At 44.5% G+C, this 14,584-nt stretch overlaps 1 protein-coding gene across 1 annotated transcript in view; it reads right to left on the bottom strand.

Annotated features, from left to right (window-relative positions):
* Window positions 1-2,665: 2,665 nt before the first annotated feature.
* LOC144694624 (docking protein 2-like) overlaps window positions 2,666-14,584 on the bottom strand; it is a 52,427-nt gene continuing 40,508 nt past the window's right edge. Inside the window, exons 4-5 of the mRNA XM_078565219.1 lie at window positions 8,884-9,056; window positions 2,666-3,866 (exon numbers count right to left, since the gene is read on the bottom strand). Coding sequence (XP_078421345.1) covers window positions 2,790-3,866; window positions 8,884-9,056 — 1,250 coding nt within the window. The 3' untranslated portion in view covers window positions 2,666-2,789. The remainder of the gene's footprint in view (window positions 3,867-8,883; window positions 9,057-14,584) is intronic.

The following is a 14,584-nucleotide window of genomic DNA, read 5'->3' as shown; positions in this document are numbered from 1 at the left end:
TCCATACCCCTCAGGATCTTGAATACCTAGAACCATAGAACCATAGAACACTACAGCATAGAAAACAGGCCATTCGGCCCTTCTAGTCTGTGCCGAAATATTACTCCGCTAGTCCCATTGACCTGCACCCAGTCCATAATCCTCCAGACCTCTCCCATCCATGTATCTATCTAATTTATTCTTAAAACTTAAGAGTGAGCCCGCATTTACCACGTCAGATGGTAGCTCGTTCCACACTCTCACCACTCTCTGAATGAAGAAGTTCCCCCTAATGTTCCCCCTAAACCTTTCCCCTTTCACCCTAAAGCCATGCCCTCTCATGTTTATTTCTCCTAATCTAAGTGGAAAGAGCCTACTCGCATTTACTCTGTTTATACCCCTCACAATTTTGTAAACTTCTATCAAATCTCCCCTCATTCTTCTACGCTCCAAGGAATAAAGTCCTAACCTGTTTAATCTTTCCCTGTAACTCAACTCCTTAAGACCCGGCAACATCCTAGTAAATCTTCTCTGCACTCTCTCAATCTTACTGATATCCTTCCTGTAGTTAGGCGACCAGAACTGCACACAATACTCCAAAGTTGGCCTCATCTCTATCAAGTCTCCTCTCAGTCTTCTTTTCTCCAATGAAAACAGACCCAACCTCTCCAATCTATCCTCGTAGCTACAGTTCTTTATCCCGGGAATCATTCTTGTGAATCTCCTCTGTACTCTCTCCAATGCCTTCACATTCTTCCTCAAGTATGGTGCCCAGAACTGGACACAGTACTCCATATGGAGTCTAACTAGTGTCTTATACAAGTTCAACATGACCTCCTTTCTCTTGTACTCAATGCCCCTATTAATAAAGCCTAAGACACTATATGCTTTATTAACAGCTCTCTCAACATGCCCTGCCATCTTCAATGGCCTATGTACATATACACCGAGGTCCCTCTGTTCCTGCACCTCCTTTAGAGGCTCTCCCTTTATTTTATACTGTCTCTCCATATTCTTCCTGCCGAACTGAATCAGCTCACACTTCTCTGCACTGAATGTCATCTGTCACTTGTCTGCGCAATCCACCAACATGTCTTATGTCCTTTTGAAGTCCAAGACTATCCTCTTCACAGTTGACAATGTTTCCAATCTTTGTATCATCTGCAAATTTTGAAATCATGCCCTGCACACCACAGTCTAGGTCATTAACTTAAGTCAGGAAGAGCAAGGGTCCCAACACTGACCCCTGGGGAACAAACCTTCCTCCAATCTGAAAAACAACCATTTATCACTACTCTGTTTCCGGTCATTCAGCCAATTTCTTATCCAAATACCAACTCTCCCTTTTATTCCTAGAGCTAGAATTTTGTTCATAAGTCTGTTGTACGTCACTGTATCAAATGCCTTTTGAAGATCCACATGCATTACATCAACACGTTGCCTCCTCTGTTAACCTCCTCAAAAAACTCCAGCAAGTTAGTTAAACCTGATTTTCCCTTGATGAATCTATGGTGGCTTTCCTTAATTATCCTGCACTTGTCAAAGTGATTATTGATTTTGTCCCAAACTATAATTTCCAGAAGTTTCCCAACCACAGAAGTCAAACTGACTGGCCTGTAGTTGCCAGTTTTATCCTGGCACCCCTTTTTGAACAAGGGTGTAACATTCACAGTTCTCCAGTCCTCTGGCACCTCCCCTGTGTCTAAGGAAGACTGGATGATTATCACTAGTGCCTCTGCAATTTCCACTCTCATTTCCCTCAGCACCCTTGGATGCCTCTCATCTAGTCCTAGTACCTAGTAAAATCAATTTTAAGTAAAGACAGCCTTTCCTCCACCTCCTCCTTCACAATTGTAAATTGCTCTCGTGTACCAGTGACCACCTCTCTCACCTCGGTCTGGGTAGCATTTTCTTCCTTTGTAAAGACAGATGAAAAGTACTCGTTTAGTACCTCTGTTGTTTCTCCTGCCTCCACACGCAAGTCCCCCTTTTTGTCCCTAATCGGCCCTACTCTTTCTTTGACCACCCTTTTATTATTTATACGCTTAGAGAAGATCTTGAGATCCCTTTTTCTGTTAGCTGATAGTCTTTATTCATACACCCTCTTTGCTACACAAGTAACAGCACTCGACATACAGAAATGTCCCAGCGGCAGACATGGGGATGTATAGCTGAAACCAGTGCAGGTTCAAAATAAAAACAGAAAGTGCTGGAAATACTCAGCAGGTTAGGCAGCATCTGCGGAGAGAGAAACAGTTCACATTTCAGGTCAGTGGTAGTTCTGATAAAAGGTCACAGACCTGAAATGTTCACCCTGTGCAGATTCGTTGCTTTTGCCCAAAAAAGAAAATACATATCAGAATGGAATACAATTTTATTGGGAATTAAAGTTCATTAGACACAACGAGCTGAAGCATTTGAGACAACTGGCTAGCTGGCAAGGAAGATCATTGCTACCATCATCGGTTTATTTCAAGCTGTAAGAGACGAGAGGCACTCTCAGCTTCTCTTTTCCCCACCCCTCCCTGGCAGTGCTCCTCATTGACCAGGCTCACACTGGCAGCCCCCTTACAGGCTTCATCAGGCAAGTTGTGCCAGAAAGAGAAGCTCACATCCTGAGAATCCCTTGCCACTTTCATTCACACCCCTCCCCCACCCTAACCCACCCTCACCACTCAGGCTGGGCTGAGACGTGGCAGATTGTGGGGCCAAATCTCCAAACGCCCCCTCCAGCACCAAGCCTCCTCAGCATGCCTCCGATCAAAGTTCTGAATTGGCACACCTGCCCCTCACCCCACCTCCCGCTCGAATTATTTGGCCCCCTTCTTCTCCAAGGTTTTTAACAGTACATTGTCATATTCGCATTCAACACCAACACTGTCCTTTTGGCGCAACCTCTCTCTCGATTTCTTTTTGGCAATGCCATGTTTTGCGGTTTTTGGCACTGCGTAGTCATCCATGTTTGGATTGTACGGGTACTCGTGGCCTCGTGTGTCACAGTCCAAGCCCTGAAGCTTCCATGCATGACCTTTGACCTCTTCTGGGTTGTCATAAACTGAAGGAGCAGCCACTCCTTCCGGCTCATCATAGATGTGGTACTTGGGGAGGCATCTGGACGAAGATGCATTTCTGTTCCCCTGGAAGTTGCATTCATCTATGGTATCGTAGAGAGGGTCTCCAAGTTCTTGAGAACTGGGGGATAAAAATGTAGAAAATGTCATTTCAGGAACCTGATTGTCCTGTTGTAGGGCAGGCAGTAAGCCTAAGGATGGAAGGAACAATGTCTTTGCTATAGCATCGAAAGGGATGGCATAATCACACTCTGGTGCACATTGGTTATCTGGTAATTTCTTCCCGGTTGGAGCTTTGGTTGCTGCTTTTGCATTTCCACGTGAACCGGACTTGCCAACTACATCCCTCACCTCAGAGTAAGTCTGTTGGATTTCCAGGAGTTGAGGCAGATTTCCAATGGTCCCGGCCTCTGGGTAGCTGTGGTGACTCTTCACCGCCTGCCTCCAGGGGGTTGTGGAAGATGACTTTGTGGAAGGTGGATTGCAGACTGACTCCAACGACAGAGACCTCAGGGAAGGGAGAGTGGCAGCTGACATTTCAACCTTGACCTTGGCTGATTGTTGCTCTTGCTCTTCATCGAAGTCATGTTGGCCTACCTCCTCTTCCGGCCCATGAGCGGGGATTGGTAGAGGCTTGGAACTCTGAGTTTCATTATCCACACTACTAGACTGCTGATTATCCAACTCACTCTTTTGCTTCTGCACTTTGATGGCAGATTCAATAATATGAAAAATCTCATTCCCTTGTCTGGTATCAAACTCAAAATTGCCTTCTCCAGATGTGCATCGCCGCCCAGCCTCAAAGGAAAATGTCATCTAGAAACACAAAAGGCAGACAACATATTTTATGAATTTTAATAGAGCAAAAAGCACAGCGGTCAAGTTGCTGGACAAGTAATCTAGAGGTCATGAATAATGATCCGGAGAAATGAGTTCCAATCCCACCGGGCCAGCTCTGAATTTAAACACAGCTAATGAAATCAATTTGAAATTATAAAGCTAGTTTCAGTCATTCACTAATCGTCACAAAACAAACCCATTTGGTTCACAAATGCCATTTACAGAAAGAGCCCTGCCACCCTTACCTGGTCTGTCCTCCGCTATGGGATTCCAGGCTGACCCCCATGTGGTTGACTCTTAACTGCCCTCCGAAACGGCCGAGCAAGCCACTCAGTTAAATTCACAAAGGCTGCTCACCCACCACCTTCTCAACTAGGGCAGTAAATGCTGGTCTCCCAGCAACACTCACATTCCGTGAATGAACGAATGAATAAACAATGCCGAGCCATCAATGGAGGACCTTCAGTTTAAAGTGGGTGCCAATGATCATTTGATTACTATTTTCATAAATTATTTTTATGATATCCTTTCGTGGGATGCGAGCGTCGCTGGCAAGTGCAGCATTTATTACCCATCCCTAGTTGGCCTTGAGAAGGTGGTGGTGAGCTGCCTTCTGGAACCGCTGCAGTCCATGTTTTTTTTTTAATCATTCATGGGAGGTGGGTGCCGCTGGCAGTCTAACAATTGTTGCTCATCCCTATTTGCCCTTGAGCTGAGTGGCTGGCTAGGCCATTGCAGCAGGCCATTAAGATATTGCTGTGGACATGGAGTCACATGTAGGCCAGACCAGATCAGGACGGCAGATTTCCCTCCTGAAAGGGCATTCGAGAACCAGATGGGTTTTTACAACAATCGATGATGGTTTCATGGTCACCATCACTGAGACTAGGTTTCAATTCCAAATTTAATAATTAATTTGAACTCATGTTCTTACACCATTTGCCTGGGTCTCTGAATCATTAGTCCCGCGATATTACATGACAGCACCATCCCCATGTTTGTGTCGGTACCCACAGTTGGGAAAGGAGTTCCAGGACTTTGACCCAGCAACAGTGAAAGAACGGCGATATACCTGGAACCCGATCCACCACCTTCAACATGCACTCCCTCCACCACTGACGCACAGTAGCAGCAGCGTGTATCATCTACAGGATGCACTGCAGCAATTCACAACAGCACCTTGCAAACCCATGACCTCTATCACCGAGAAGGACAAGAGCAGGAGATGCAAGGGAACACAACCATCTGGAAGTTCCCCTCCAAGCCACACACCATCCTAACTTGGAAATATATCGGCCGTTCCTTCACTGTCACCGGGTCAAAATCCTGGAACTCCCTCCCTAACAGCACTGTGGGTGTACCTACACCACATGGACTGCAGCGGTTCAAGAAGGCAGCTCACCAACACCTTCTCAAGGGCAATCAAGGATGTGCAATTACTGCTGGCCCACCCAGCAACACCCACATCCTGTGAAAGAATAAATAAAAATATATATATTTCCAATTCAGGCTTCTTCATGGTTTCAGGGGCAACTTGAAGCGTTTGCATGCATTTTTCAGCCAACAAAGCCTTTTATTAATAAAATCCATGATAGAACAATATACAACAACTCTATCAGCCTCTGTTAAGGGAAAAGGCAGGTTAACATTACCAAAATAATTTGCATTTATATAGCGACTTCAATATAATAAAACATTCCAAGGTGCTTCAGAGGAGTGTTACCAAACAATATGTGACAGCAAGCCACATAAGGTGATACTAGGACTCATGACCAACAACTTTAGGAAGCATCCTGAAGGAAGAGAGAGGCAGAGGGGTTTAGGTGTTCAGGGGTCCAGGGGTCAGGGGTTTAGGAGTTTGGGGGCTCAGGGAGAGAATTCCAGAGTTGGCGGGCTCGGGAGCTGAAAGTATGGCTGCCGATGGTGGAGCGATTCAAAGCAGAGGGGCACAAGAGGCCCGAATTGGAGGGGCGCAGAAATATCAGAGGGTTGGAGGGCACTGAAGATGTTGCAGAGAGAGAGGGAGGAAAAGTCGTCACAGAGTCACTTGAGCACTTTGATTATTCAAAAAGTAACGAGAGCTGAAAAATCTGGAATTGAAAAACATAAAGATTTGAGACTAGAATTGAAGGCTTGCAATCTTAGCAATTGAAGCTTTAACCCAGCTGAGGAAGTGTTGCACCTTTGACATATGTCGCTTCTTTAGGACTGACAAACATGCATGGTCCACACAGATCTCTTGGTTCTTTGAACAAAAGTTTGTAGGTTCAAGTCCCACTTCAGAGATTTGAGCCTAGGATCCAGGCTGTGCTAGTACTGAGGGGGTGCTGCACTGTCAGAAATGCTACCTTTCAGATGAGACATTAAAACCGAGGATCCATCTGGCCTCCCAGGTGGACGGTGAAAAAAGTCCCACTGCATCTTTTTGAACAAGAGCAGAAAAATAGTCCCTGGTGTCCTGACCAACATTCAACCCTCAGCCAAAATCATTAAAATAAATAATGGTTTGTGGGAGCTTGCTGTGTGTAAATTGGTTGTTGTGTTTCTGACATTGCAACTGTGACTACAATGGATAATAAGTATTTCATTGGCTGTGAAGCACTTGGGACACCCAAAGGCTGTGAAAAGCGTGACAGAAATGCAAGTCTTTTACTTTTTAACTCCAAACGTATGGTAAAATCATAAACTGTTCAGGTATTTCTGGTTTTTCTTGCACACCAGCCTAACAATGAACAATTCGACACTTACTGTAGAAAGCTATTTTATGATATATTTTGTGCTGGTGCATCACTCGTGTTGCAAGTCCAGGATATTTTTAAATTGAGAAACCAAAGATGAAGGGGTAAGGCCCAGGGTGCAAAGAGTCGAAGAGAGATGAGGTGACAATGACCAGCTGATGCTACACTTGGGTTCTCAAAGCTTCTCAAAGCTTGAGGAGGGAAGACAATTCAGAGGTGAGTCCACGGTTGTGAAGTCCCAGGTGTAAATGCTGTCACGTTAACTATATTGTTGATAACCACAAAGTCAAGGGTTATTGGGGGCACGGGGCAAAGTGGACTTGAGACCACAATCAGATGAGCCATGATCTCATCAAAAGACAGAGCAGGCTGCAGGGCCTGCAGGATTGGCCTACTCCTGCTCCTAAGACCTATGTTCCTATTTCCTATGTTCCTAGGGAAGGGAATTATTTAATTAAGTGGTAAGAGCAGTTATAATGAGAGACTCCTGCGACAATGGGGAAATCAGCTGGAAGCAGATATATCTAAGGCTGAATCCATTATCTAGGAAAACATTGGTGACTCGTTTTACATTTCACCGACTGGCTTGGGATTGAGTTAACACCAAATGAAAATGAGCGACAGCAATGTCAAGAACAGGAATCTTGGATGGGATATTTGTAGATTAGATGAATTGGGAAAATATATATTTTTAAAGCATTAATTATGGCAATATTGAAAGACAGAGAGAAGGATGAAACAGAGAAAGGGGGTTGAGGTGCCCCACACATAAGCATACGAATTAGGAGCAGGAGTAGGCCATTCAGCCCCTCAGGCCTGCTCTGCCATTCAATAAGATCGTGGCTGATCTGATTGTGACCTCAACTCCAATGTCCTGTCTACCCGCTAAAAGAATTGCTTTTTTTTTTTATCTATTCTTTCACAGGATGGGGGCATCACAGGAAAGGCCAGCATTTGCTCTCTATCCCAAATTGCCCCTTGAAATGGGTGGCTTGCTTGGTTATGAGTCAACCGCATTGCTGGGCATCTGTAGGCCAAGCTAGGTAAGGGTGGCAGATTTCCTTCCCTAAGGGAGATGAGTGAACCAGATGGATTTTCCTGATAATTGATGATAGTTTCATGGTCACCATTGTTAAGGCTAGCTTTTCAATGCCAGATTGGTTCATTGAATTTAAGTTCCACCAGCTGCTATGGTGGGATTTGAACCCATGCCCCCCCAGAGCATTAGCCCAGGCTGCTGGATTACCAGACCACTGACATGACCACCGCCCCCATCTTCTGCTAATTTAAGCGAGCTAAAGCCTGCCAGCCAGATGATCAGTTGTGTGATGCAAGTTCCACTAGAGTCTTACCAATATGAAACCAACTTGACTTTCGTTGGGCAGAGTTACATCAACGATGGACGTAGAAATGCTCCCGGGATATGGTTCAGTGATGGGACAGCAGCATACTGCTAACGTGCTTGAATTAATTACCCAGGGACAAAGGTTCAAATCCCACCGGGTCAGCTGCGTAACTTAAATTCAGTTAATCAAATAAAACTGATCAAAAAACTAGTATCAGCAATGCTGATGATGAAACTACCGGATTGTCACATCTGGTTCACTAATGTCCTTCCCGGAAGGAAATCTGTTATCCTTATCCGGTCTGAACTACATGTGACTTCAGATCCACAGCAATGTGGTTAATTCTTAACTACCCTCTGAAATGGATTATTGCAGTTGTGGACAGTTATGTCAAGCTGCTCCAGAAAGACTATAGCACATGGACTGCAACAGTTCAAGGAAGCTCACCACCAGCTTCTCAAGGGCAACTACAGTTGGCAATGAGTGCTGGTCTTGCCAGTAAAAAAAACCCTCAAGTATCACTGTAAGGAACAGTGTCTTCTGTTACCAGGCGACCACCACCGGGGATCAATGATTGGAACGTCTAGCGAATGCATGAATATTTTAGAATAATTACTTTGTTTGCATAATGTCAGATGAGCATCTGAGCGTGAGTAATGAGTGAGTAACCTGTAATTCAACCTTGAGCTCAGTTGGCATTCATGAAACCCTCAATCTTCTAATATAATTAAAACTCCTCAATTGAATTACAACCTTGTAATTCAACTCACAAAATTTGTTATTCTGAAGATCTGTTACCCCTGGCAGTTCAGCTGGTTAAGTTCTGGACTCTGTTGTCAGTGCTGCATAATGATTATCAGATCTGCTATGACGCTGAGCTGAATAAAAATAATAAGTCCAAGTGCTTACCTTGTCTCGTCCAAAGCGTCTCAAAAATCTGTATGGCCAGGTGCAGTGGACATCTCCACTTTTCAGATCCTTCAGCTCTAAGCAATCTGCCTGTACTTTGAGGAGGAATGTGCCTCGGAGTCGACATCTGTCTGCAGCTTCCGTCTTCCTCACTGTGACCCTGAAGTCTTTTGCTGCAACAGAAATGAATTTAAATAATGAAAGATGTAGACCTGGGTAAAAAAAAATATATTGACCTTTTGTCCACACTGCAGTACTTCAGGCTGAGAGACGGAACTCATTGCAGTTAACCTTGCGTCTGCGACTTCAAGACAGGGAGATGTGGTCAGTAACTGTTCAAGATGTTGTCTTTTTTAAAAGATGTTAAACTGAAGCCCTGTTTCTCTGTTCTGGCGGTACAGCTCCATTGCCCAGCCGGGATTCAAATTCATGTCCTTGGGTCATTAATCCATTAACATTATCAACTGCATGAACTCTTCAGAGGCTGTGACCGAGACAATAAGTCTTCCATCAGCCAATGCTATTAAAATCAGACTAATTTGCCAGACATTTATATCTTGTTGTTCAGATCTTGTTGCACCCGATCCACTCCCAGCACAGTACTGACAGAGTGCTACATTGTTGGAAGAGCCATGTTTTGGTTGAGAGGTTCAATCTGCCCTGCCAAGTGGGCGTAAAAAAATCCCATGGCCACCATTTTGAAGAAGAGCAGGGGGTTTTGCCCAGTGTCCTGGTGAATATTTGTCCCTCAGTCAACACTTTAACAAATTATCTAGTCATTTATTACATTCTTGTTTGTAGGAGCTTGCTGTGTGAAAATTGGCTGCTGCGTTTCCTACAAAACAACAGTGACTACACTTCAAAAGAGCTTCAACGGCTGTAAAGGGTTTGGGATGTTCAGAGGTTGCGCGAGGTACTATAGAAATGCAACTTCTTCCCTTTTGTTTTGTTGCTAAGAAAAGAGACACGCTGTTGAAGATTTTCATCTTGCACTCATCAGGACAGACACAAGAATGTCAAATTTCAAAGACAGCAACAATTTATACTGCATGAGAAAATGGTGCTGGCTAGTTGGCAAGTTGACTGATTGGTCGAGGTGTTGCTATGGAGAATGCACCAAAATATTATTGTCACCCATGTTTTTGTTTAATTAAAAAAGGCGCAATGCCTCGACATGTTCCTTTTGCTTGCAGAGGATAGGTTCCTGTATATAAATTTATGTGGCTTCCAGCAAGTGTAAGTGAGCTACATTGTGAGTCCGACTGATAATCCTAAATTGGTTGTGGGTGTAACTCTTAGCACACTCGGGATTGTTCAGCAAGTGCTGCTGGGGTCACGTATGGGGAGAAATTTTATGCTGGCAGGATTTTACGGTCCTGGCGAAGTCAATGGATTTCTGAACAGCTTGCCACATTTTATGGCCCCACCACATTGGGGCCATAAAATTTCGCCGCTAATGTTAGATATTATGTTCAACAGTTCAACCAATCAGAATTGACTTGCCAACCAATCAGCAACCTTTTCTCATGCAATATAAATTGTTGCTCGATTTGAAATTTGGCATTCTTGTGTCTGTCCCGATGAGTGCAAGACAAAAAGCTTTGATAAAATGTCTCTTTTTTTCAGCAGTACTCAATTCCCTTTTTCACATTCAATGTACATGACATGTGTTGAGATCTTTTTGAGCAAGGTGCATGGAGATGTGTAAAACTGTGGGCAGAATTTTCTGCCTGTCGGGCGGGCAGGCCCGACCCAATCTCCGGTGGGCGGGGAGCCGATCCCCGCCGGAGAAGCGGGCCCCGCCGCCATTTTACGCCAATTAAGGCCCGCCCAGTGTGACGTCCGGCGGGAAGCGCTATGCGCTCCGTGTGCGGGCGGGGGGGATTCCCCAAAAGCGAGAGTGCGCTGTTTCACGCATGCGCACGACAGAGCGCACATCTCCCTGAATCTAAGTGCAGCCTCAGGGAGATCGCTGAAAGTTGTACAAACATTAAAAATAGAAAAAAAAATTCCTTAACCTGTCCCACTCATGTCACATGAGATGGGACATGTTCATAATTTACATAATAAGTTTATTAAACTTTTTAAAACCCTACATGAAACCTTATCCCGCCGGTGGATGAGGTTTCTTGTTTTCTCTATTTGCTGCCTGGGCTCCTGGCCGACCCACCAACCTTAAGGTTGGATGAGCAGGTCATTTAATTGGTTAAATGATCCTGTCAATGGCCTCAATTTGCTATTGACTGGTCGGCGGGCCCACAGCTGATTTTGCTGCGCCCCCACCTTCCTGAAAATTTAAATGGGGCAGGATGACGTCGGGGGTTCCGCCCCCTGCTCACCAACGGCAAAATTCTGCCCTATGTCTTTCTTTCACGAGAAGCCACTTATAATGAAATCACTCGTAACTTTAAGTCTTTAATGGCTAAGTTGTTGTCATGTTGGATCGCTTTCTGGTTCTTATACCAGGAAGAAAGTCCTTACGATTAAATCAAATAAAATGAAACATCATCAGTTAAAGATCAACTGGAATGACCAAAGGAATAAACCTTTGAAATAAAAACAGAAAATGTTGGAACTATTCGACATTCTGGCTGCACGTGTAGAGAGAGGAACAGAGTTAACATTTTAGGCCAATGACTTTTCATCAGAAGTGTTTTTATTTTTGTTTCAGTGTTTACTTCTCTACTGCTTCTCCCCCAGGAATGCCCACCTTGAAGAAGCTCTGCTCTTCTCTCCGGCAGGGTTTCTGTTTGTCATTTAATCTCCCCTGTCCTGCAACCTGTCCCTGACCTTCTGCCTGCTCCACCTGCCCCTCCCCGCTTTGTTCAGCAGCATAAAACCCCCCCCACCTTTCTACCCCTCTCTCGTTCTGAAGAAGAGTCGCGATGGACTGGAAACACTAACTGTGTTTCTCTCTCCGCGGGCACTGCTGGATCTGCTGGGTTTTTCCAGCATTTTCTGTTTTGGTTCAGGATTTCTGCTCGTCCCTTTTAGCTTGTTCACCTTCGTTGCTTTCTTGTTTCCCACTGCGTGTGTGATCAGAGTTCTGGTGAAAGTTCATTGACCTGAAACGCTAACTCTGTTTCTCTGCTGGCACAAGAGCTGAGTATTTCCAGCACCTGCTGGGTTTCATTCGCATTTCCAGCGCCCGCAGCATTTTGCCTTTGCAATGAAATTTTGACCCATGTTTGGAGTTTCATGGAGTGAAATGCATGTCTTAAGCTAAAGATCGTTCGGAGGCAGGCGTGGTGGTGGTGGTGGTGCCGAGGGGCACAGCTCATAATGGGAAAACTGAGGCCAATTTTGACAATGAAAATCGAACAGAAACATGCTGGTCCCAGACACAAGGGGAATGCGTTAAAATTTTTTTTTAAAAAGGAACTAAAATCCTCTCTCAGTGTTAGAGGTCAATGATCCCTCTGGTCACAACTCCTGTCGGGAGCTTGGAATTGCTGAACCTCGAGTGAAGTGGGGGTGCAGCGACTTCATTAAAAGCTGAAATTGTGAAAGTGGGATGTGAGCTTCACTGGCAACGCCAGCATTTGCTGCCCATCCCTAATTGCCCTCGAACTGAGCGGCTTGCTCTGCCATTTCATAGCGTGGTTAAGAGTCAATCACATTGATGTGGGTCTGGAGCCACATGTAGGCCAGAGAGGGTAAGGACAGCAGATTTCCTTCCCTCAAGGGCATCAGTGAATCAGATGGGTTTTTACAGCAATCGTTGATTCATGGTCACTCTTACTGAGATGAGCTTTTTAATTCCTGGTTTTGTTAAATGAATCCAATTGGTGGGATTTAAAGCCATGTCTGCATAGCAGTCGCCTCAGTCTCTAGATTATGAGTTTACTGACATTACCATTATGTCACTGTCTCCTTTACTGCTCTGCACTCTGCTGTATTATGATACATCTAATCTTGCCTGCATTTTCCGTTGCTGATTTGTCAAGGGCTCCTGTTTCACTTTTAACAATGAGTCAAAAAGAGTAAATGCGACGTGAGGGAAAGTTTTTACACTCAGAGGGTGGCTGGAGTCTGGAACAAACTTCCTGAGAGGGTAGTGGAGGCAGGTTCGATTGAGGTGTTGAAAAGGGACTGGAATGCTACCTGAAAAGAGAGAATGTGCAAGGTTACGGGGATAAGGCAGGGGAGTGGGATGAGGTGGAATACTCTCTCTCGATGTGCTGATTGGCCTCCTTCTACACTGTAAAGATACTGTGATACTGAGTCACATGGTAATTACAAGTCACAGCAAAAAACAGAACAAGATTAATAATTTTAGGATGTTTTAAATAAAGAAATTCAGCACATTTTCCTCGAGGTGTGACTATGTTCTACTTGATGACTGTGAAAAGGTGCCTTACTTGTGATTGTCTATTTTCCATTTACAAGCGTCAAGTGTAACTTGCAAAAACCTCAACTTATTTTAGTGGTGAGAGTGAACAGTACATTGAGTGTATACAGCTTGTGACCAGTTCATCAGAAAAATAATGTCTTGCAAGCTCCTCTTCCATCTCCACCCTCCCTTTCCTCTCCATAGTCTTTGAACGTATTGTCACCTCCCAAATCCATGCCTCATTGCCTCAGGTCATGTTTCCATCCTTGTCACAAGACCAAAACGGCTCTTATCAAAGTCCTAAATTACATCCTTTGTGACTGTGACAAAGATAATCTATCTCTCCTTATCCTTCTCGATCTTATCTTCAGCCTTTGACATGGTTGATTACCCCATCCTCTTCCAATGCCTCTTCACTGTTATCCAGCTGGGTGGGACAGCTCTTACCTGGTCTTATCTATCTATCTATCTATCGATCTATTGATCTATCGATCTATCTATCTATCGATCTATCGATCTATCTATCTATCTATCTATCTATCGATCTAGTTCTGGGGGCCACACTTTAGGAAGACTGTGAAGGCACTAAGAGAGTGCAGAAAAGATTCATGAGAATGGTTCCAGGGATGAGGAACTTCAATTATGAAGACAGATTGGGGAAGTTGGAACTGTTATTCTTAGAGAAGAGAAGGCTGAGAAGAGATTTGATAGAGGTATTCAAAATCATGAGGGGTCTGGACAGAGTAGAAAGGGAAGAACATTGGTGGAAGGATCGAGAATGAGAGGGCACAGATGTAACATAATTGGCAAAAGAAGCAATGGCGACATGAGGAGAAACATTTTCATGCAGTGTGTGGTTTGGATCTGGAATGTGCTACCTCAGCGGGTAGTACAGGCAGGTTCAGTCAAGACATTCAAGAGGGAATTGGATTATTGTCTGAAAAGGAAGAATGTGCAAGGCTCTGGGAGGATGGCAAGGGGGTGGCACTCAGTGAATTGCTCCTCCAGAGAGCCAGCACAGATATGATGGGCTGAATGGCTCCCTTTTGTGTTGTAACCATTTTATGATTGTGTCCAACAAGGAGGAAGAGCATTGTTGAGTCTAACAATCATTCCTTCATCCTACTTTCCATATGTTCACAATCTGTGCTGCAGGCACAGTGATCTTTCTGATACACACTTCTCTGCGGTCGCAATTCCTGAATTATCCAGACTCTTTCTTGAAAAGACTTTGATCAGTTCAATGTCAGACACATGGTTACATAGAATTAGAGTTGATAAAATCTCGCTCTTTGGTCGTGGGTTGGGGCTGGGGAGGGGTTATCTGTTCTGTAGATGCGCGTGGTGTTAGCAAGGACCATGTTTACA

Source organism: Cetorhinus maximus, chromosome 20 (assembly GCF_964194155.1).
Source record: "Cetorhinus maximus chromosome 20, sCetMax3.hap1.1, whole genome shotgun sequence".
In the NCBI taxonomy this organism is placed as follows: domain Eukaryota; kingdom Metazoa; phylum Chordata; class Chondrichthyes; order Lamniformes; family Cetorhinidae; genus Cetorhinus; species Cetorhinus maximus.
The sequence above is the reverse complement of the archived record's forward strand: the minus strand, read 5'-3'. Positions and strand labels throughout refer to the sequence as shown.